Source organism: Oryctolagus cuniculus, chromosome 12 (genome assembly GCF_051225735.1).
Source record: "Oryctolagus cuniculus isolate XC-2025 breed Fujian yellow rabbit chromosome 12, ASM5122573v1, whole genome shotgun sequence".
In the NCBI taxonomy this organism is placed as follows: domain Eukaryota; kingdom Metazoa; phylum Chordata; class Mammalia; order Lagomorpha; family Leporidae; genus Oryctolagus; species Oryctolagus cuniculus.
Window position 1 is genome coordinate 57,132,774 of NC_142878.1, and position 22,973 is coordinate 57,155,746.

Consider the following 22,973-nt stretch of genomic DNA (forward strand, 5'->3'; position numbering starts at 1 on the left):
GTCCACTCTGCCTGTCAAAAAAGAAAAAAAAAAAAAAAGAAACATCACGAGTTTTGATATCAGTTGCTAGATTGACCTCCTAAAAGGAAGTACCTATTTAGCATTCTTAACCACCTCTAAGTGTCCTGCGAAATGGAGCACTGTGGTGTCTACTTCTATGGATTAGGGAACATAAGTCCCATAAAATGCTTAGCACAATATCTGGTTCACAGAAGATAGCTAGTAAATATTAATACTAGCAGTGGTTTGAGCAGCAGGAATTATCTTTGTTGATAATGAACATAATAATGATCATACTTACTGACTTTTAGACTTTGAGCTTCATGGTTTAAAAATATTTTCCAAAGAGACAAAAATGATATCTTACTGCATTATTAATGTTTCTTTGGTTACCAGTAAGGCTGAACATTTGTTCATGTGTTTTTAAGAAATGGAAACAATGACTGTAGCTTTCTTTTTCTCTGACATCTGTTACCACAGTAACTAAGGCAGTGAGCTGTAAAGGAAATGCATGAATGTCATGAGGCTGGCCTCCAGCTTGTTGGTTATGAAAGCAAAGAGGAGGGAACAGCCCGGGGCTGTATAATCTGATGGCTGGATGCATTCGGGTGCTTGTTCATCTGTGGCTTCTCTATTGGAGGCAGCTGTGAATGTGGCTCCAGGAGTTGCCTTCAAGCAAATGATGATGATGGGAAGAAGGGGAGAAGTACATATTGTTAAAGATGTAACGGATATAGTAACGGTTGAGAGTTAAAAACCTGTGGACAGATGTGAATGAGATAATCATACTCATTGTGCCAAGAGAGCTGTATTTCAGAAAACTGCTAATTGGGGTGGATCCTCCGTAAAGGACAAGGGCTGAATCAGACCTGTCCTGTGAAATATGAGTCCTCCCGGAGGAAGTCCAGGTGCATCAACAGCAGGATCTCCACAGCAGGATCTGAATGGTGGAGAACATAGGTTCATGTCATGGTTGACTTTTTTTTTGGGGGGGGGGTGGTTGTGATTTTTGTCCTCTAGTGAATGTTAATTGAGCTAATAGAGTATGCTGTGACATGACAGGTATAGATTCTGGAGCCAGGCTTCCTGGATTAAAATCTTGGTTGTATTCCTTACTACCTGTGTGAACTTGGGCAAGTATTTAACCTGTGTCTTGGTTTCTTTACTGCTAGTATTCAGGTGGTAATAATAACTCTCATATAAAATTTGTCTGGGGATTACATGAGTTAATAGCATTCTATGTCTGAAATGAGGTTGTCTTTTATAACTGGTGTTTCGCAGGTTTGATTGGGAATATTTTGCTTTCTTTTGAGTACAGACATACTGTTGCATCTTAACAGTTAATGATGTATGGTGTTCGAGGGGATTTACAAAGCATTAAAACAATATTTGACAATAGATAATGCTTCTTGTTTACAATCAGATCAACAACCTCACTAAACTAAATGAATAGGGATTATAGTTATTGCATGCCCCTTATCTTTGAAAAACAATACCAAGACCCAGAAAGGAGTCAGAAAGTTTTATACAAAGAGTCACATGAACTTTTTGTCCTCCAGAACTTTGGGGATGTATTATCTGACTTTTTTTTTTTTTGACAGGCAGAGTAGACAGTGAGAGAGAGAGAAAGAGAGAGAAAGGTCTTCGTTTTGCCGTTGGTTCACCCTCCAATGGCCACCGTGGCCGGCGCACTGCAGCCGGCGCATCGCGCTGATCTGAAGCCAGGAGCCAGGTGCTTCTCCTGGTCTCCCATGCAGGTGCAGGGCCCAAGCACTTGGGCCATCCTCCACTGCACTCCCGGGGCATAGCAGAGAGCTGGCCTGGAAGAGGGGCAACCGGGACAGAATCCGGCGCCCCGACTGGGACTAGAACCCGGTGTGCTGGCGCCACAAGGTGGAGGATTAGCCTATTGAGCCATGGCACCAACCTGTATTATCTGACTTTCAAGGCTACTTTTTCTTGTTTTACTCAATACCTTGACCTCCCTGGTCCCATTTTGCTGGTCTCTATTTTTGTGACTGCACAGATAATCCATTCCAAATCTTGTCCTCTCCTCCTTTCCAGTGGTGGTCTTTCTGTTCCAGTCAGCTAATGCTGTTGATGTCTACATCCCGGACCTTATATTTTCTTAAGAGAGCTTTATCTTTGAAATGATAAATTATAAATTTGGGTCTCTGTCCACTACCTTCTATTACAGTTTCCTGTCTCTATTCTCTGAAAATATAGACCCCTTCTGTACCTCAGGGTTTTGGCGCTATATATCTTTTCCTCTTGACTTATCAGCCCTTCTTGTCTTTACTTCCTTCTCGGGGCCATTGGGATTCTGTGATTTAATCTGCTTGATGATGTTCTGGATTTCTTTACCCTGTTTCCTTCATTAGCAGCCATCTGGCTAACCCCAGCCCTGGAGATATCCGAATGTTTGTCTCTTACTACTCATTTGGATGGCAAAAGCTATTGAAGCAAACTATACAACTGTCAAGGTTCTGCTATGGATTTATGATCTCTGCTTAAAATTGGGCCTTCGTGGTGCCCACCAATTCCCATAGGTGTTCCTGCTCTGCACTTTTCTCCCAGTAGCTGCTGTTGCAAATGATTTCCACCCTCATTAAAACATCTAGTTTGTTTTCTCTTTTTCTCCTTTTACTTGAACCTTTGACCTCATTTAAAAGCCATAAAGAGGATTTGGAGTATGGGAGAAAATATATTAGTCTGCGAGTCAGGAAGCCTGCACGCTGTGATTTTTTTTTTTTTTTTTTTTGGTGTGTGTGTTCATAAAGTGTGTTTCTATCTGCATGTGGATCTAAGATTCTCAATGCTGTAAATTAAATGAGTCAGTATATTTGAGCATTACTTTCCTTAGTTTCTTCATATGTACTTGGGAGGGGCATGTGATGTGGTACTGGCCTAAGTGACCTCTGAGATTCTATTTTTTTTTTTTTAAGATTTATTTACTTAATTGAAAGAGTTACACAGAGAGAAAAGGAGAGGCAGAGAGAGAGTTGTCTTCCATCTGCTGGTTCACTCCCCAGTTGGCTGCAGTGGCTGGAGCTGTGCCGATCTGAAGCAGAAGGCAGGAGTTTCTTCCAGGTCTCCCACATGGGTGCAAGGTCCCAAGGACTTGGACCATCTTCTACTGCTTTTCCAGGCCATAGCAGAGAGCTGGATCTGAAGTAGAGCAGCTGGGACTCGAACTGGCAACCTTATGGGATGCTGGCACTGCAGGCAGCAGCTTTACCTGCTAGGCCACAGCGCTGGCATCCATGATTCTGTCTTTAGGTAACATATTTTAGAGGCTGGTGCAGGTGCCACCATTATATATGGGCACTGGTTGAGTCCTGGATGCTCTACTTCGGATCTAGTTCCCTGCTAATTATCCTGGGAAAGCAGTGGAAGATGGCCCAAGTATTTGAGTCCCTGTACCCACTTGGGAGACCCTGAAGAAGCTCCTGGCTCCTGATTGGCTCAGCTCCTGCTGTTGCAGCCATTTGGGGAGTGAACCACCTGATGGAAGATAGCTCCTTCTCTCCTCTCTCTCCCTTTCTCCCTCTCTCCCTCTCTATAACTCTGCCTTTCAAATAAATATATAAATCTTAATAGAAATATGTTTTGAATCTTTTTCGTGTTTAAAAAAATGAGATGGCACATTGTATCATTCCTGATCTCATAGAACTTTGTGAGAGGTTTTAAATATATTTCTATTTTGGAAAAAAAATTCTGTAATTCTCTGATTTTACTGAAGTTGGTATGTTTCTTGAAGCTAGTATTAATGTGCAGGTGGATATTGCTTCTAACAGTGTTGTTTCTTAGGTAAAACAAGAAAATTACCACTTGTCACAAAATCAGGAAGCCATGTTAACTTTGTATGATGGCAAATTTATCATTTTTTCATCTTATTATTTGCAGATTCAGGGAAGTTGCTTGGTGTGGCTTGGACTATCATTGTATAATAGTAAGGGGCAAGTATTTGAAGACCCTTGAGAAGTGTCTTGTGTCCAACAGAGTTCATCCAGACTTTGCTTCCAACCTCAGACTGGGGCTGCTGGGAAAGAGGGTTTCCTGCCCAATTCTGCTCTGAATGGGGGGGGATGGAGGGAGGCCTGCTGGCCAGCAGCCCCATGAACTTTGGTACCAGACCAACCTGAACATTTCTATGAAAAGAGCTGATACTCTCACATGCTGTCCAGATGGTGCATTTGTGACAAGACAAACTGGCAAGTTAAGTTGGGATTTGCCAGTAAAGTAGGATAGATAAAATGGCTTGCCTTTGTAAAATTTTACTTTTTTCCTATCTGCAGTCTGTTTTTGATCCTGCCAACATGTGAACATTGTTTCTGGATGCTAGAATTTCAGCAGAACTTCAGTTGGGTGGGGAAGACTCCAGTTCCTTTATTTTCGTTCCTGGCTCATTGCAAAGTTGGCTTTTGTGGGCTTGTCAGCCTGGATGGAAGAGAGCTTGCTGGTTGGCAGCAAAGGCAGGGGCACAACTTTTCCAATTTAGATATATGATGTTAGGGGTGGGGAGGTGGTAGCTAATAAATTCAGTGCTTCTGAGCTTTGGCCGATAATCGAATAGCCTGGAGAGCTTTTCTAAAACTCCCAATGCCTAACGCGTTCTCATACCAAATGATGCTTATCTCTGGGGTTGGGATTCAGGCATAAGTAGTTTTTAAATCTTCCCAGGTGATCCTAGTATGTAGCCAAAGTTGAAAACCACTGTAATAACAGCTTTATGAGAAGGATTAAATAGATTGGCTGATTGAAAGTTCTGGCTTTCAAATATAGGCTGGTTGTATCTCCAGTTTATCTTTTCTGCTTTTGAGATTTGGTAGCTGTAGTGAGACGACAGGTGGTCAGGTATGTAAGACTAATTTTCAGAAGTAGTGTTACAACCTTTGTATAACAGCTGTATTTTTCCTATTAACCAGCGTGTGTTTGTGTTCCTATGCTCTTGTGCACGGTCTTCCTAACCATCTGCAAGAAGAGGAAGTCAGTGATGTGTGTATTTGTGCATTGGCTCCATTTCATTTAGTATCTTCTTGTCCATCCTGTTTACTTGGAAAGCCAGGTAATTTCTCTCTGAGTTGTCAGTTATCTGGAAGGGTCAGATTACTTAAGAGTGAAAAAAAAAAAAATTAAATGACTATTGTAAGCCACCACAAAATCTAGGAGACTTTTTTTTTTTTTTTAAAGGTGTGTTAAGGGGCCGGCACCGTGGCAAAGTAGATTAATCCTCTGCCTGCTGCGCCGGCATCCCATATGGGCACTGGTTCTGTTCCTGGCTGCTCCTCTTCCAATCCAGCTCTCTGCTGTGGCCTAGGAAAGCAGTAGAAGATGGTCCAAGTCCTTGGGTCCCTGCACCCACATGGGAGACCGGGAAGAAGCTCCTGGCTTTGGATAGGTGCAGCTCTGACCATCGCAGCCATTTGGGGAGTGAACCAACGGATGGAAGACCTTTCCTCTGTTTCTCCTTTTCACTGTCTTGTAACTCTACCTTTCAAATAAATAAACAAAATCCTTTAAAAAATAAAAAAGATATGTTAAGTTGAAATGTCTAGCATCAGAGCTTCTGGCTATCTGAAAGATTCTGATTCTCTTTCCACCTGTGTGCAAATAAATGTAGTCTCGAAATTCCATAAATTCTTGGCTTGCTGTGTACAGTGCCCACTAAGAATTCTTAGACATCATAACTCTGAGTCACCAGGTAAAATACGGGATGTCCAGTTAAATGTGAATATCAGATAAAGGATAAATAATTTAGTGTAAGTCTGTTTCAAGTATTGCATGGACATACTTATACTAAAAAACTAGATGTTGTTTATCTGAAGCTCACATTTAACTGAACATCATCTGTTTTAATTTTCTAAACCTGGAGATGCTGTGGTTGTGTGGGCTGGATTAGAGGACTTGAGCTCTGTTTTTTCTGGGCCCCTCCAATATGACCCTCTCTCTCCTGTTCCTGCAGAGAAACTGCTACTTGACTTTTTGCTCTAAATCTCAAGTTGGTAGGTTTTCCTGAACATCTCAGAGATTTCCCTATCTTGAGTGCTAGGATTGAGATATGCAGACTTTAAAATTGTCAATGTGTGGACACACACACATTCACACATTTAATACCTACATTCTGAATGGTAGAAGCCATGCAAATTAAAACCATATCCATCCATACAAGCAGTAAACTTGATGGCAGTTGCAGTATGTTAAATTTTGGAGTAGTTTTCCACTATGTGGGAGACATGACTGCCCTGTCTCCTTTAGAAACCTGGGCAGGTAGCCTGGCCTCCTGGGTACTTGTCTGGTCTGGCTTATGAGGAAATTGCACTCTCATGCAAGTTAAATCCGGCTGACTTTCTCTGGCCTCTCCAGAGACTGACCTTCAGCTCTCTCCTGAGGTTCATTTTGTCAGCAAGAAATAAAAGGCTCTGTCGCTCATGGAGTCAAGATACAAGCTAAAGAGTAAGGAGTTTCTCAAAGTTTTCAGTGAAGTCGATGGATACGTAAACATGACACATGAAGGGTGGGGGTGGGGTTGGGTTTTACTAGTACTTGGTATATTTATTCTGTTTGAGGTAAGAGGTTTTTCTCGCACTAACTGTACGGCACCTGATCTTATGAATGAAAAGATATAAATATGACATACTTGACATCCGTCCATAGTTTTCTCATAATGTACGTTCCGAAGAACTTTTTAAAGACCCCTTTGCATGAGCTAAAATTTTTTTGTCTTTTAATTTCATTTTCCATGAATACCCTCAAATGTATGAAATTTTGAACATATCCATAATAGTGTTTAGAAGAGAATACCAAATAATTTCAAACTAATTGAAAGGAGAGGAAAGTAGAATGAGGTCTTGTATATTGACCAGTTATTCTTAAACATTTCACTGTGTTTTCTTCAGATTTTTAAAGTCTACATAATGTGGAAATCCACATAAAGAGTAGACTTACATATGGAGTCCTAGGCAGTGTGTAGATACCATTGGTTGTCTATACTTTATGCAAATGCTGTCACAGTATAAATTTTTACAATTATATAGTGATAATAGTAGTAATACTAGTTTTGTCTCTTCCTTTCCAACTGTTAAATCTCCTTTATTTTCTTACTACATTATCTCAGACCTCTAGTGTAATGTAAGAAAATGTGGGTGGTGGTAGACATTTTAATTTTGTCTCCTCAAATTTCACTAATATGTTTGAAGTTCACTGAAAATTCTTGATGAATATCCCGATTCTGAATTTGTTCTACTTAAATTAGCTTGGAGCGTTGTTGTATGATTGATTGTTTTAATCAAGAGTAAGTGTTAAGGTGGGTATTTGGCCTAGCAGTTAAGACTTACATGTTGGAGTATTTGAGATGGATACCCAACTGTGGTTCCTGATCTCCAGCTTCCTGCTAATAAAAATCCTGAAAGGCAGCAGTGATGGCCCAATAATAAATAGACTCCTGCCACCCACGTGGAAGGTTTGAATTGAGTTTCCAGCTCTTGGCCTTGGCTTCAACTTTTGCCCTGCCGTGGATAATGTAAGCATTTGGAAAGTGAATCTGGATGAGAGAGCTCCCTCATACTTTGACTGTCACTCTTGCTATCACTTTCTTCATTTCAAATTTAAAAAAAAATGAGTGTTGAGCTTTATCAAGATAGTTTTCTGTATCATTCCATACCATTTTGGGGTATAGTGGTTTTACTGTTAATATGGTGGATTTCGCTGATAAATTTTCAGATGATATATGGTTCTTGCTTTCTTGGAATAAACCCTGCATAGTTGTATGGGTTACTGACTTTTTTTCTTGTATTCTTTTTTGTCTGTCCCTTTATTATTGATTTTAATTTAATTACATTATAGAAAGAGGATATGGTCTGCATCACAATATTAACTGGCAAATTTTTGAGTTTTTAAATGAATCACTAATTTTTGCAAATAAATGTGCCTGAAAAGGATGCATGATATTGGGTTGTTGGGCCCTAAAATATATATAATCAAGGTTGTTGAATGTCAATGATGTTTTCCTTTGCTTGATCCATCAATTTCTGTTGGAAAACTATTATCTCCTATTGTTTAGCTTATTTCTTTCTTGTTATGTTTGTGTCACCTTTGGTATTATGCATTTTATGTCTAATGTTAGTTGCATTAATTTTGTAATTCTACCACTCCCATTATAAAACATTGCTAAATATTTGAAGTCTCTGTCTACCCTCCACTTCTCATAGGTGAATTTCACTAGTCCCATGTATTTCTTCATATCCATAATTATAAAATCTCCCAACCATATTTAACATTGTTATATATATGAGAAGTTATTTATAGAAATGGCATCCTACCATGTGTATTTTTTGTCAATTTTCCCCCTAAATTGTATTGATTAGATTCATTTGCATTAGTATGTATGGCTCTAGTTCGATCATTTTAGTTCCTGCACGTTATGAGTTAGGATGTTATGAGTCATGATAGCACTTAATATTTACCTGTGTTATTGTTTGTGGAAATATGAAATTTTTTTACTTTTATAATGCTTCCATAAGAGTTTTTAAAAAATTTTTTAAAGGTTTATTTATTTATTTGCAAAGCAGAATTACAGAGAGGCAAAGACAGAGAGCGAGAGAGGTCTTCTATCACTGATTCACTCCCCAGATGGTTGCAACAGCCAGAGCTGCACCTATCTGAAGCCAGGAGCCAGGAGCTTCCTCTGGGTCTCCCATATGGGTGCAGGGACCCAAGGACTTGGACCATCTTCTACCGCTTTCCCAGGCCACAGCAGAGAGCTGGATCAGAAGCGGAGCAGCTGGGACTCGAACCAGCATCCATATGGGATGCTGGCACTGCAGGTGGCAGCTTTACCTGCTTCGCCACATCACCGGCCCCCAGAGCTCTTTTTAACATTTTTGTTCATGTGTAAACGTTTCACTAGGGTATAACTCAGGAGTATGATTTCTGGTTTTTATTTATGTACGCCTTTAAATTTAGCAAAGTGATTGTTGCACTGAACACTCCTTGGGCAGACTTTGTGGCACAGTACCCTAACCCACTGCTTGGAATACCTGCATCCCATATCACATTGTTTGGAATCCCACCTCTGCTTCCAATCCAGCTGTTTGCTGAAGTGCACCCTGGGATGCCGCAGATCATATTATTTCCAGTATACTTGATTCCTTGCCATCTATCTGGGATACCCGAATGGATTTCCTGGCTCCTGGCTTTAACCTGGTCCAGTCCCAGCTGTTGCGGGCATTTGGGGAGTAAGCAAGTGGATGGAAGATCTCTCTTTCTCTCTCTCTGCTTTTCAAATAAATAAAAACATAAACTTAAAAAAAAAAAGTACACCCATTAGCAGTGTGTAGAATTCTTATTCTTATCATCAGCATTAGCAGATATTTACAAATCTGATGTATGTGAAATGTTATCCCATTGTGGTTTTTAGTTTCCTAAGGAAAAGTGAGGTTGAGTGTTTTTTTCTAGGACTTGTTTATTCTGGTTGCTATTTTTATTTTTTTGGTCAAGTGTTTTGGAATTGTTTTCCTCACAAAGGTAGCTTATCTTTTTAGTGGTATCTTTGAATGTATATGATTTTGTTGATTTTCATATGGCTGATTTTTTTTAAAAGACTTATTTATTTGAGAGGCAGAGTCACAGAGAAAGGGAGACAGAGAGAGAGAACTCATCTATCCACTCGTTCACTCCCTAAATGGCCACAATGGCAGGAGCTGGGCCGATCCAAATCTAGGAACCAGGAATTTCATCTGAGTTTCCCACGCAGATGCAGGAGCCCAAGGACTTAGGCCATCTTCCACTGCTTTCCCAGGCCATAGCAGAGAGTTGGATTGGAAGTGGAGCAGCTGTGACACGAACTGGTGCCCATATGGGACTCCAGCACTGTGGGTGGATGCTTAACCTGCTGCACCATAATGCTGGCCCCAGATAGATGAATTTTAAAATCTTTTAAGTTTTTAAAAATGCCTTAATTGGGGCCGGAGCTGTGGCACAGTAGCTTAATGCCCTGGCATGAAGCGCTGGCATCCCAAATGGGCGCCCGTTCTAGTCCCGGCTGCTCCTCTTCCGATCCAGCTCTCTGCTATGGCCTAGGAAAGCAGTAGAAGATGGCCCAAGTCCTTGGGCCCCTGCACCTGTGTGGGAGACCCAGAGGAAGCTCCTAACTCCTGGCTTCAGATCGGCGCAGCTCCGGCCATTGCGGCCATCTGGGGAGTGAACCATCGGATGGAAGACCTTTCTCTCTGTTTGCCTCTCCTCTCTCTGTGTAACTCTGACTTTCAAATAAAATAAATAAACCTTTAAAAAAATGTCTTAATAAATTTTTCTGTATCTCCAAGTCATAAAGATACTTTTAATTTTCTGCCATGGGGGTTTTAAACCGCTGTGTCCTTCACATTTAGGTATTCAGTCTGCTGGAATTGATTCTTAAGAAAGATTTTAAATACAACTTTTTAAAAAACATTTTTAAAATGCTGTATTCTTCCTCTTCAAATTTCAGTGGAACCTTAGTGCAAATATACTTTATAGATATACAGTTCTGTCTACATATTTGCTTTTCTTTTTCATTGTCTGTTTTATGATCCACATCCCCATCTGAATACTAGAGTTTCTTTCTTTTTAAAAAGTTTTAGTAACAATCATTGTACGTATGTGTGAGCTACAGTGTGATTATCTCACTCCATGAAAATGGCATGTGCTGATCGAAACAGGGCACTCAGCATTTCTCGGTCTGCTGTTTCCTTGTGATTGGAGACTTAGAACTTCTTCTGTCTGTTCATGTAGTATCTGCTAGGTGAGAGTGTCTTATGATTCATTCCTATTACCCTTTCCTTGTGCCACCTTGCACGTTCAGTTAACTGTTGGACATCTTTTACTCCCTCACTGTGCCAACGTATCCAGCTCTTCAGCTGTTCATTTCAATGACTGCATTTCATTTGTGGTATTTCACAATGCTATCTTTTTTTTCTTTTAGTGTGCTATTACTGTCATTGTTTATAGCGATGGTTACTCTTTTATATATCTTGGTAGTTATTCACTGTTTCAGTTGATGATTTTTGTTCCCCCTCTTGATGTTTAGGTTTCTTCATGTTGCCAGTTTGTTTTGAAAGCTCATGATCCGGAGGCTGATTTTTAGAAAGCTTTCCCCTTTTCCTTTATCTGTTTTGTAAGTGTGTCACCTGGTCCTTTCAGGACTCCAAGGCAAGGCCAGAGGTGATGTGGATTTTACAGAACTGCTCACTAGGGACAAGGATGCATAGGATTTGGGACTTCAGGCTTGGACTTAATTCTCCTGTATATCTTCCCCTTTTAGGCCATTAGGCCACAGCTGACTATAACTTCTTCCAGCTTCCCTGTACCCTCTGGGGAATCACACCCCAGTCCCATTTCCTAAGTAGCAAGCATGTGCCACAGGGGTCCTTTCAGCCCCTGTAGCTCTGCCGTAACCTAACTCCAGGCCATCTGCCTGCTGTCTCCCTCTGGAACTAGGGCACAGCAGGCCCAAAGCACCACTTGGCTGTTGTGCCCTATTTGTTTATCTGAGATGTTTGCTACTCACCTGTAACTTTTAACTTTCAAGCTTTATATTTTAGAATTCACTGCAATATAGTCTTGGAAGGGAGCTAAAGCACCTGAATTTGTAGCAAATGTAACTGTTGAGTTACTTTAACTGTTTTGGAAACATGTACTTGGAAATACCTTGCAATTGTTCTAATTTTCTCAGCTAGTTAGCTCACCAGGCAGCCTTTCATATCAGGGAGCAGCTTTGGCTCACCATCATATCTTCTCGCCTTCATATTTCCCCCAACCTCCCACCCCAGCCAAATATTTCAGGTGTTGCTAGGGCACTTCATAACCACCTTACTTTAAATAGGAAGTATTGTGACTGCCACCTAGTGATGGGAATTAAGTACTTCGAGTTGTCTACATTTTATTCTAAGTGCATACCTAGAACAAGATTTGTTTCTTGGTTGTTTAATTGTTGTTGACTAGGATTTTTAAAATCACCTAGGTAAGAGAAGACCATAAGTTTTAGGGATTTTATGTTCCTGGAATTCTAAACTTCTTTAACATCTTTATTTTAGCAGAACAGATAATACCGATCAGAGGGCAAAGTGAAAGGCAAATTTTGCAGGGAATGGGAGGTGGATTTTGATGTAATGACTATTTTCAGAAGAAAATAAGCTATTGGCCGGCGCCACGGCTCACTTGGCTAATCCTCCATCTGCCGAGCCAGCACCCCGGGTTCTAGTCCCGGTCGGGGCGCCGGATTCTGTCCTGGTTGCTCCTCTTCCAGTCCAGCTCTCTGCTGTGGCCCAGGAAGGCAGTGGAGCATGGCCCAAGTGCTTGGGCCCTGCACCCGCATGGGAGACCAGGAGGAAGCACCTGGCTCTTGGCTTCAGATCGGCACAGCACGCCGGCCATAGTGGCCATTTGTGGGGTGAACCAGAGGAAAAAGGAAGACCTTTCTGTCTCTCTCTCTCTCTCACTAACTCTGCCTGTTAAAGGGGGGGGGGGGCAGCGCTGTGGCACAATGGGTTGACGCCCTGGCCTGAAGCGCCGGCATCCCATATGGGCGCCGGTTCTAGACCCAGCTGCTTCTCTTCCAATCCACTTCTCTGCTATGGCCTGGGAAAGCAGTAGAGGACAGCCCAGGTCCTTGGGCCTCTGCACCCGTGTGGGAGACCCGGACGAAGCTCCTGGCTCCTGGCTTTGAATCGGCACAGCTCCAGCAGTTGCAGCCATCTGGGGAGTGAACTATCGGACGGAAGACCTTTCTTTCTCTGCCTCTCCTCTCTCTGTGTAACTCTGACTTTCAAATAAATAAATAAATCTTTAAAAAAAAAAAAAGAAAAGAAGCTATCTATGAAATGGCCCCATCCCAGTATACTTACTTTGGGAATGTGGGTAAAAGTCAGAGAGACATAATTATGAATTTATTCCTGTTTTTATGAATTTCATTTATACACCCCAAAAGATAAAAATATTTGTTTGCGGTTCTATTTTTTGAGTGTTAAACAACAAAAAATTCATTCCTCTTTCTTATTCCTCTTTCTAAATTTATCTCGATTATTTAGAGCATCTAAAATGCTATGAGCCTCTAATAGCTAGAAGCTTACTGTATGTGTTGATCAGCTGTTGCTGCAATAATGCTGTGAAACAAACCATACAAAAATTCAGTAGCTTTGAATTAGGCACAGAATTCAACTGTGGTTCAGCTGAAGCAATTTGGAATTTTGCAGGCTGGGTTTGACTGCCGACTGTGGGTTCAAGTCTCAGGCTGAGTAAGAGCTACCTAGGATGTGCTCTTACTGTATGAAATAGCAGAGGTGTAAGAGGTTGGCCAAACTGCAACCAAATATAAATTCCCTCCTTACATCTTGTCAGCTCATATTCTACTACCCAGAGCAAGTCATGTGCCCAAACCAAAAGCCAGAGGAAGTATTCAAACTCCAAAGAAAGAAGAAATGGAAAGTGATGAATATTTATTAAACAGTACTCATGACTTTCACATGTATATATAAAATAATTGAGTGAAATCAAATTTAATCTTTCAAGAAAACAAAGGTTTAATGCATTAGCAACAAAGTGTAAGTGGTAAAATCTTTTCAAGCATTTTGAAGATGAGGCCCTGAAAAGCCTTTTAAGGTTACAAATAAGTGTGTTCATTTTTCATGTATGCAGAGCTTAGTTCAGTACTTGGCTTATAGAGATTCTAAGCACGTACATAAAAGAAGCTACAAAGGGAAGTGAATATCTTAGTTTGGGCTGCTATAACTAACTGAACAATTTATTTCTCACAGTTCTGTAGCCTGCAAAGTCCAAGATCATGTTGGCAGCATACTCATTGTCTGGCGAGGACCTATTTCTTGAGTCATATATGGTGTTTTCTATAGCTGTGTCCTCACGTGAGAAAGGGATGGACTTACTGTCTGGGGTCTCTTTTATAGGGGCATTAGTCCTCTTCACGAGGGCTCTGCTCTCACGACCTAATCACCTCTCAAAGACCGCCAACTTGAGTGTTAGGATTTTAACATGAATTTTGGGGGTACATTCAAACCATAGTAGGAAGAAATTAGTGGGCTTGGAGAGTTGGGATGATCTCTCATTTTTAAATATTGACATCTTTGTACTCCTGTTCAATAAAATTCTAAATGTTCTTGAACAAGGAGAGAGGTGAGAGTGATACTTCCTAAATTCATAGGAGTTCTCTCATCTACTATCTAATTTTATATTTTTCTGATATGGAAGTTATCCTTTCTACACATACAGAGAACGACATGATTGGTTGATTGATTGATTATTCACTTCTGCATGGCCTCTTGTTTCCTGGAGAGGCAGGATGGGCCTCTTCGCTAAAATGTGATTCAGATGTCTAGACGAATAACCACACACACAGGGGCGAATGAAAAAGTTTGTTACGTAATGAGGCTTCTGGGGAAAGCACGGAAGGCCTCACAATCTGGTCCAAAAACGCTTTGAGAGAGAGCAAGGGAAGGAGACTGGCTTGGGGGATTTATGGTGCAGAGTGCAGCTAAGCTGAGGGTTCCCACTTGTGGGCAGTAGCTTCTGTGGTTAATCTTCTCTCTCATTCACTGCCTGTATGTGGAACACAAGGGAAGAGGGAGGGCTGAAAGCTATCAGCAAACAAAAAAAATAGGGTTGGATTTGGTACCGTGTTTTGCTTCCCTGCAAGTGGGTGTTGAAGGTGTTATCTCCACAGGACAGGTGATCGCCTCTCACCAGCTGCTATCTGAGGCACTGAGTCCAACAGCCTTTTCTTCTGGCTTTGATGACTTTGAATCTTCCTCCAGTGTATCTGATAGATACAAAGACGGCTGTGCCTTTTCCAAACCACAGAGTCACTGTGGACTGCCTTGTCCACAGGCACATGGGGAAGAAACAAGTCTGGAGGGCTTACTGGGCACTGAGGCCAGCTTGTATCCATTGCTGTTTTGCACTTACCAAAGTCAAGAGCTCAAAGCTGATTTTATTCTTAGGTTGGGAGCTAACTGCTTGTGGTTTTGTTTCTCATGACTCTGACCATTTTGGTCTATGTTAGAGATAGTTAGAGAATGTTTCCATATTCACTCAAGGGTGAGCTCGTTTGAGTTTGTATGCATCTGCTAGTAATCAGCATGTTCTTCCAAATGTAATCCTTTCTGGACCAGCTGCTTGAATCTTGGCATGTATTTGTACATGAACTTTTTCTTAAGACAGTGGTTCTCAAGCTTCACTGTGCATGGTAATCACTTGGAGGGCTTGCTAAAGCATCCTCAGAGTTCCTGACTCAGTAGATGCAGAGTAGGAGTGAAAATTTGCATTTCTAAGAAGTTATAGGTGATGCTGATGCCATGGGTCCAGGGCCCAGACTGTCTTAAAGCAATGATTTCCATGAATTTAGGCTTTTCATAAACTAGTTTGATTCTTTTCACTAATGCATATTAAAATAAATACCCAACCCTAAAGAGTTGTCTGATTAAAAAAAAAAATGACCTTTCTGGGATGTGTACTAAGCTTTGGGAACACTGATTTTAAGACTGAAGTACGTACTTGAAAATGTTTGTAAAAATGAGAGACGGTATGTAAGAGAGGCACAGGTAGTGTGAATCAGAATCCATAGGTAAGAATAGAGCTGTGGTTCTCATTCAGTTGGGATATCCTGCATTTTCTAATTCCCCAACTGTGGGCAATCGTGTCTAAACAGTGTGATGTGAGTGTGTATGAGATGGGAAGAGGCTGGTATGCATGTGTAAAGAAGTATTAAAAACGTTAACCATGGGCACGTGACCATGGGCCTGTAAGTCCCAACAGAGACTTGATGGTAGCAGCCATCATAACTCACATCTTTCTCTCCTGCTCCCAGTTCATCAAAACTCCTTGGGATTAAAAAATAAATACCCAGTCTTTCAGAATTACGGAAGAGGCTTCCCAAGCTTGCAAGCGATTCTTGGGTTTAGATAAAGCTAGCAACTTTTAAGATTCCAGGGATTTTGAGATTTGTTTGTACCTGATGTTTATCTAACCAAAAGAGCAATAAACATAAATGAATACAGTAAGCCAAGGAGACACACAGGTTCTTCGGCAAAGAGCACGGGTTCTTTGGCATGAATACCATCACTGGCACCCGGCATATGATTTTTGGCAAAGTTCCTCAGCCTGTGTACCTCAGTTTCTTCATCTGTAAAATGGGTTTTGATGTCAGAGGGTCTACTTTGTCAATCTGATGTGAGAATGACATGAGTTAATCTGTGTAAAGTACTTAGAACTTTTTCTGAGAAATTGCACTTAATAATGTTCCCTGCACTAGTATATAATTGGGACCAACTCGTTTAGTCAGTGATGAACTGACTGCAGCAGGGGTTACTCCATGGCATCCATGCCAGTGAAATTATCTTTAATTGTGCTCTTGGCACATTGGAAGACATAAACCCTGTAATGACATCAGGCAGAAAGGATGTTTGTTTTTGAACTCCCAAAAAGGCAAGTTTGTTCAACAGAAGGGAAGGCATCAGTTAATCTGAGATCTTCAATAAAAAGAGCTTTCCTTTCATGAGGGAAGTTCTTTCAGACTTTTCTCCTCCAAAATGTTGCATTCTGCCAGTCAGAAGCCTTTTTCCATCTTTTGTGTAGTATATTATTTTCTTAGAAGACATTCTTTTTTGTCAGCTGTTTGAATTCATTAACTTCTACTTGGGCTAAGGCATGCTCAGAGGAATCTGCCCTTTTCAAGTGCTGATGTTCAAAAATCTCTCTTCCTCTTTTTCACACATTATAAATGTGTGAGCTACTGATGCCAGAGTCAAGACCTCTTTTTAACAAATATAAACATCTGTGGTCTTGAATCAGTACCTCTGCTTCACCATTCTCATGCCAAGGATTTGCCCTCTATCACTCTAAGACATGTGAAAATCTAAAAAAAATGGTGGGGAAGGAAGGCTGCTGCCAACATAATCTTGACTCATGAACATTATCCTGTTCCATTCTTGGTGAGCTTTCAAAGTGATCATTCCATTATCGAATACATTAGCTTCCTCGTTCCATATGCTGCCTAAGGATTTTGTCTTGTAATCCTTATTGGGATGGGTTGTGCTTTCCTCTAACTTGATGCATTGGAACTGTTGACAAAAAATATTTGTTTAAGGAGGAGATTAATTATGCTTTGCTGGGTGTTCACTTTGCAATGGTCTCCTTCATCGATTTGTTACTCAATTAGTCATAACTATGTCTGTCACACCCTTATAGGCACAATTTACACAAAATGAATCATTTCAAACATACAGTCTGTGTAATTTCTATTTATAATGTTCTTCCCAAGAGGCATCAGTTTTGCAAAAAGGTTGATTTAACCAAAGTCCCTTTGACTATTCTGTAGAAACTTGGGAGTTGGGGTTTGGCATTTATCATCATGTGAGTAGGACCTACCATTTATCAAAGACTCAAACTTACCAAATTATTTTTTACTTATTTTATGAATATAGAGATTCTCTCATGGCTATATAATTATTTGATAAATGAAGAAACTAATTCTATAAACAGTACACCAATGACAAACATGTTTCCTTTTATTTTGTTAGATATTCATAAAGAAAATTGCATAAAACACAGGCTATAGAATAATGGAATACACCTGTAACACAATCTTGCTGTAATGTACCCCAACTCAATTCCTTTTCTTTTAGATGCTACCATTCTCCTGAATTATATTAGTCTTACTGTGTAATTTCCTTTATAATTTTATCATTTATATGTGCCTAGGATTGGAGTTGTTGGATTGGAAGACATGAGTATCTTCGATGGTTTTAGAAAAGGCCAGACATTTTCCATAGTGAATGTAGATATTCACACACCTATCATAAGAGTTTGAGAGCTCCCATTGTTCCGTATCTTCATCAATACTCAATTTTGTCAGACTAAAATACTATGTACTAGTAGGAGTGAACATCTTTTAATACATTTATATTTTATTCGGGTGTCATCTTAGAATATCTGTTGACTTTTTTGACTTTTTTCTCATGTGCTCCATTTTCTATAGTTTTATATGTTCTTTTATCTGTGTATGCTAGATTTTGGTTGATTATTTGTGTTTCAATTTTATCCTCGCACTTTGTCTTATCTTTTTCTCTCCTTATTGTGCTTTTGGAAGAAAAGCAGTTCTTCACTTGTTAGTCAAATGTATCAGCTTTTTCTTTCTTTAAATTGGTGCTTTTTGAGTCTTAGCATATCCTAATCTGAGGCTATAAAAATATTATACCAGATTATCTTATAAAATATTTATGGTTTTATGCTTTACAGCTTACCTTTTAATCAACTCAAGAAAGATGTGTGTTAAAAATGTATTTATCTGGGTCGGTGCTGTGGCTTACTAGGTTAATCCTCCGCCTGTGGCGCCGGCACACCAGGTTCTAGTACCGGTGGGGGCGCCGGATTCTGTCCCAGTTGCTCCTCTTCCAGTCCAGCTCTCTGCTGTGGCCTGGGAAGGCAGTGGAGGATGGCCCAAGTGCTTGGGCCCTGCACTCACATGGGAGACCAGGAGGAAGCACCTGGCTCCTGGCTTCAGATCGGCGCAGCGCGCCGGCCATAGCGGCCATATGGGGGATGAGCCAACGGAAGGAAGACCTTTCTCTCTGTCTCTCTCTCACTGTATAACTCTGCCTGTCAAAAAAAATGTATTTATCTTTAAAGAATTTATTTATTTATTTGAAAGACTTGGATAGACAGAGAGAAAGAGAGATCTTCCATCTGCTGGTTCACTCCTTAGATGGCTGCAATGTCCATCTCTGGGCCAGGCTGAAGCCAGGAGATTTATCTGGGTCTCCCTTGTGAGTGGCAACGTTTGGGATACTTGGGCCGGTTCAGATACTGCTGATTTCCCCTGTTCATTAGCAGGGACCTGAATCAGAAGTGGAGCAACTGTGACAGAAACTGGCACCATGTGGGATGCATTCTGATATGGGATGCTGGCATTGAAGTTGGCAGCATAACCCACTGCACCACAACAATGGCCCCAATATGTGATTTAATGTTGGGGTCCAATTTTCTTTTTCTTTCTTTTTTTAATAGAAAAACTTTTATTTAATATAAATTTCAAAAGTACAACTTTTAGATTATAGTGGTTCTTCTCCCATAACCACCCTCCCACCCGCAAACCATTCCATCTCCTACTTCCTCTCCCATCTCATTCTTCATTAAGATTCATTTTTAATTATCCTTACATACAGAAAATCAACTCTATACTAAGTAAAGATTTCTTTTTTTATGCTAAGTTCAAATGTATTTTTTGATAATACAAAAAAGTAATCATTGAAACTCAGAATACGTAACAGAACAGAGCACAATAACAAGTATTAAACATCTGTATGAAATAACTTGCAAAGTTTGACAAAAATGCACACTTAGAACATGCGGTTATTTAGAAAAAAACAAACAAACAAAAAACACCGCACTATTCTGTAGAACCAATGTTACGTCACCACCAGGACAGCACCGAGCAAGGCACCACTGGAAAGACAACATACTTGGAAAGTCTCTATAAATAAGATCAACGCTAATCTGGTCGAAAAATCAGTGTCTTTGGTAAAAATTCTATGAGGATGACATATTCCATCATGTTACTCGTTTCACATTTCCTTTGGCTCAGTCTCCAGTGCAAGCACAGCTTGTGGTATAACCTATTGTTTTCCCATTCTAATAACTTCTCAATCAATCTTCGTGTTCTCTTACTGAGGCAGATAACTGGCCACATGCTGCAACCCAGCGTGCAGCAGCAGCAAAGGCAGCCGCAGAGGAGCCAGCACACATTGACAGGAAGGTTCTTCTTAAGACAGCTGTTAACTCTGTTGATACTGGCTTTGAATTCTTCAGGAGCTACTTTTCCAGTTAATGAAGAAGGGAATTCTGATTCAAATTTGTTGCTCAGTCCAAATCTCCGATGGCTTCTCAAAATCCCTTCGTGGTTGCCAAAAATGTTACCGGAGAAATTGCAGGGTTCTTGTCTTCACGCAAGAAAGAATTCAGGCGTGAGACAGAGAGTAGTGGGAGGTAAAATAGCAAGGTTTATTAGGGAAGGGACATCCGTAAGAACGGATGGGCACCTCTCCAGACAGGACCTGAGAGACTGGGGGTGGGGGGAAAGGAACGAGGTTACATGGTTGAGTAGAGAGATTACACCTGACCAGGCCAGGCGGGCGGCTCAGCAGAGAGGCAGAGGGCTGAGTGCGCTAAGTAAAGATTTCAACAGTTTGCACCCATACAGACACACAAAGTATAAAGTACTGTTTGAAGACTAGTTTTACCATTAATTCTCATAGTACAACACATTAAGGACAGCAGTCCTACAAGGGGAACAAGTGCATATTGACTCTTGTGGGATCCAATTTTATATATCCATAGAGTCTCCAAGATTATTCTTTGTGCCAGCAAAGAACTGTAGTACTTCTGTCATAACTTACCACTTATCCAAGGCTCAAACTTACTAAATTATTTTATACTTATTTTGTGAATATAGAGATTCTCTTGTGACTATTTAATTATCTGATAAATTATAAAACTAATATCATAAACAATTTGCAAGGAACAAACAGGGCATATGTCAAGTAATAATAAATTTATTTCTGTGTTTGCTATTCCATGTTGTCTGTTATCCCTATGCCAGTACAACAACATTTTAATTAAAAGTAAATCTTGTGAGGTGGTAAAATGTCTTAATTTAATTTATACTTTGAAGAATTTCTTGACCATTATTTGCATTTTTTTAGAGATTCATTTATTTACTTGAAAGGCAGAGTTCAGAGAGGCAGAGGCAAAGAGAAAGAGGCAGAGAGAGAGAGAGGTCTTCCATCTGCTGGCTCACTCCCAAATGGCCACAATGGCCAGAGCTGTGCCAATCTGAAGGCAGGAACCAGGAGCTTCTTCCGGGTCTCCCACATGGGTGCAGGGACCCAAGGAAGTGGGCCATCTTCTACTGCTATCCCAGGCCGCAGCAGAGGGCTGGATCGGAAGTAGAACAGCAGGGACTCAAGCAGCACCCATGTGGGATGCTGGCACTGCAGGAGGCAGCTTTACCTGCTATGCCACAATGCCTTTTATTTGCATTTTGCATTTCCATGCTTCCATATATACTTTAGAATTTTAAAAAAAAGTTACTATTTTTTATGTGAGCCCTTTATATGTTTTTTGTTAAGGTTTTTCCTAGAAGCTTTGCATTTCCAGGGGATACTGTAAATGTTATCTAAAAATTGTGGCTGGCATGAGGGTTTTTGTACTTTTTTGTTTCTATCCAGCAACTTCACTAAACTCACATATCTATTTCATTTGTTAGTCTTTTGAATTTTTCTAAATACACATGGTGAATAATATGTGATCTATGTTTATTTTTTCTTGTCCTATTGCATCTGCTAGTAACCCTAGAAAAATTGTGACTGTAAATGATAGCAGCAAGTATCTTTGTGTTATGCTTTGTCTCTTAGAGAAAACATTTAAGAGTATAATATTTTGTGCAGGGTTTTAAAAAATTACATAATATAGAATTACTCTTTTCTCTTTGGTGTACAGTTCTTAAAGTTTTCACACATGTATAGATTCTTGTAACTATCACTATAATCAGGAAAGAGAATACTTTTCATCCCTAAAATTCCTTTGTGTGCTGCACCTTTCTAGTCCAACTCTTTCCCCATTGCTAGCTCTGACAGCTACTGCTGTGATTTGTTTCTTATTCCTCAGTTTTGTCTTTTTCCAGAGTCATATAAATAGAATTAGACAATGGTCAGCCTTCTGTGACAGATGTCTTTCACTCTGCATCATGCCTGTGAGATTCATCTGTGTTGATGAGTTTTTCCAGTCATGCAAGTTTGAGTTTATGTTGACTGATGGAAATACGCATATTTTCTGGCTAAAGCCAGAGTGCTGGAGTGTACTGAGCAGGGGGAAGGAGTAGCAGAAGACGACAGGGAGAGGGATGCAGAAGCCAGGTCATGAAAGGCCGCTTGGGCTGCAGCAGGGAGTCTGATTTCACTCTAAGTGCTTTGGAAAGTCAGAGATGAAACAGGATCTGGCTCAGTCTTCCGTAGATAACTCGGGCTGCCGTGAGGAGCATCAGTTACAGTGCTGGTAAGAATGAAAGCAGGGGTCCCTACTAGAAGGATCATATTATAGTCCAGGGGGAAAGGTGGTGGTGGGGATGGTGACGCATGGTTTGATGGAAGGGACTGTTTGGATGTAGAACCTAGAGAACCTGCAGGCTCGGTGGGCACATTCCCCCAGCGTGGCTGGTCATAATGATCAGCATAATGTTCCTCCCTCAGTAGGCCTTCCCAGCGATTCCCCTCATCCACTTTTAGGGCTGAAACCGCAGCTTTCCAACCTGATTCATGAGATCCATTTGGAGAAATAGCCTATCTGTCATGTATTTTAAAATGAGGTCTATCTAACTTCTTCCTTCCTCATTCTCACAACCCCAGACACATTTGTAAAATATGTGCTTATCCCAGAAAAACACTGGCCACAGCATTTTGCTCTGTGCTTCTTTGCAGTATGTATAGTTCTGTGACCCCACATACTTAGCTGTTCTGCTGGAACTAAAATTGTCTTGGCTGCTTCATGCTTCGCCAGTGGGATGGTAGTTTTAGTGATTGGCTGGAGTTCCTTTGGACACTTGGGACATATTGTTGGAATAAACATGGTTAGATTCAGATTAAAATTGGACCAGAACAAAAAATTTTTGTTCCCCTTTCAGCCTCCATTCACCCTAGAATCTCTCATCTAAAAAAGACAAATAGTCTTGACTTTCTAAGGTGATCTAAAGATTAAAATCAGGCCTGGGAGCTTGCATTCAAGTGGAGTCTTTTTTTTTTTTTTCTAAACAGAGTTAAAAATAGAGTTCTCTGATCTGGCATAGAAAGTTTTCTTTTATTTCCTGCTGTGTCTGTTCTTAACAGTTCTGTGTTTGTTCTCGATGAGGCCTTGTCTTCCACTCCTCCTTAAAGACA

General features: G+C 40.6%; 1 protein-coding gene across 8 annotated transcripts in view; it reads left to right on the forward strand.

Annotated features, from left to right (window-relative positions):
- Positions 1–22,973, forward strand: part of FMN1 (formin 1) — a 481,759-nt gene that overhangs the window by 167,843 nt on the left and 290,943 nt on the right. Inside the window, exon 5 of one of the 8 annotated variants that reach the window (XM_089309387.1) lies at positions 5,194–5,546. The exons of the other annotated variants lie outside the window; for them this stretch is intronic. Within the exon in view, the coding sequence (XP_089165513.1) occupies positions 5,194–5,231 (38 nt within the window). The 3' untranslated portion in view covers positions 5,232–5,546. Of the gene's footprint in view, positions 1–5,193; positions 5,547–22,973 lie in introns of those variants that run through there. 8 annotated transcript variants of the gene reach the window in all.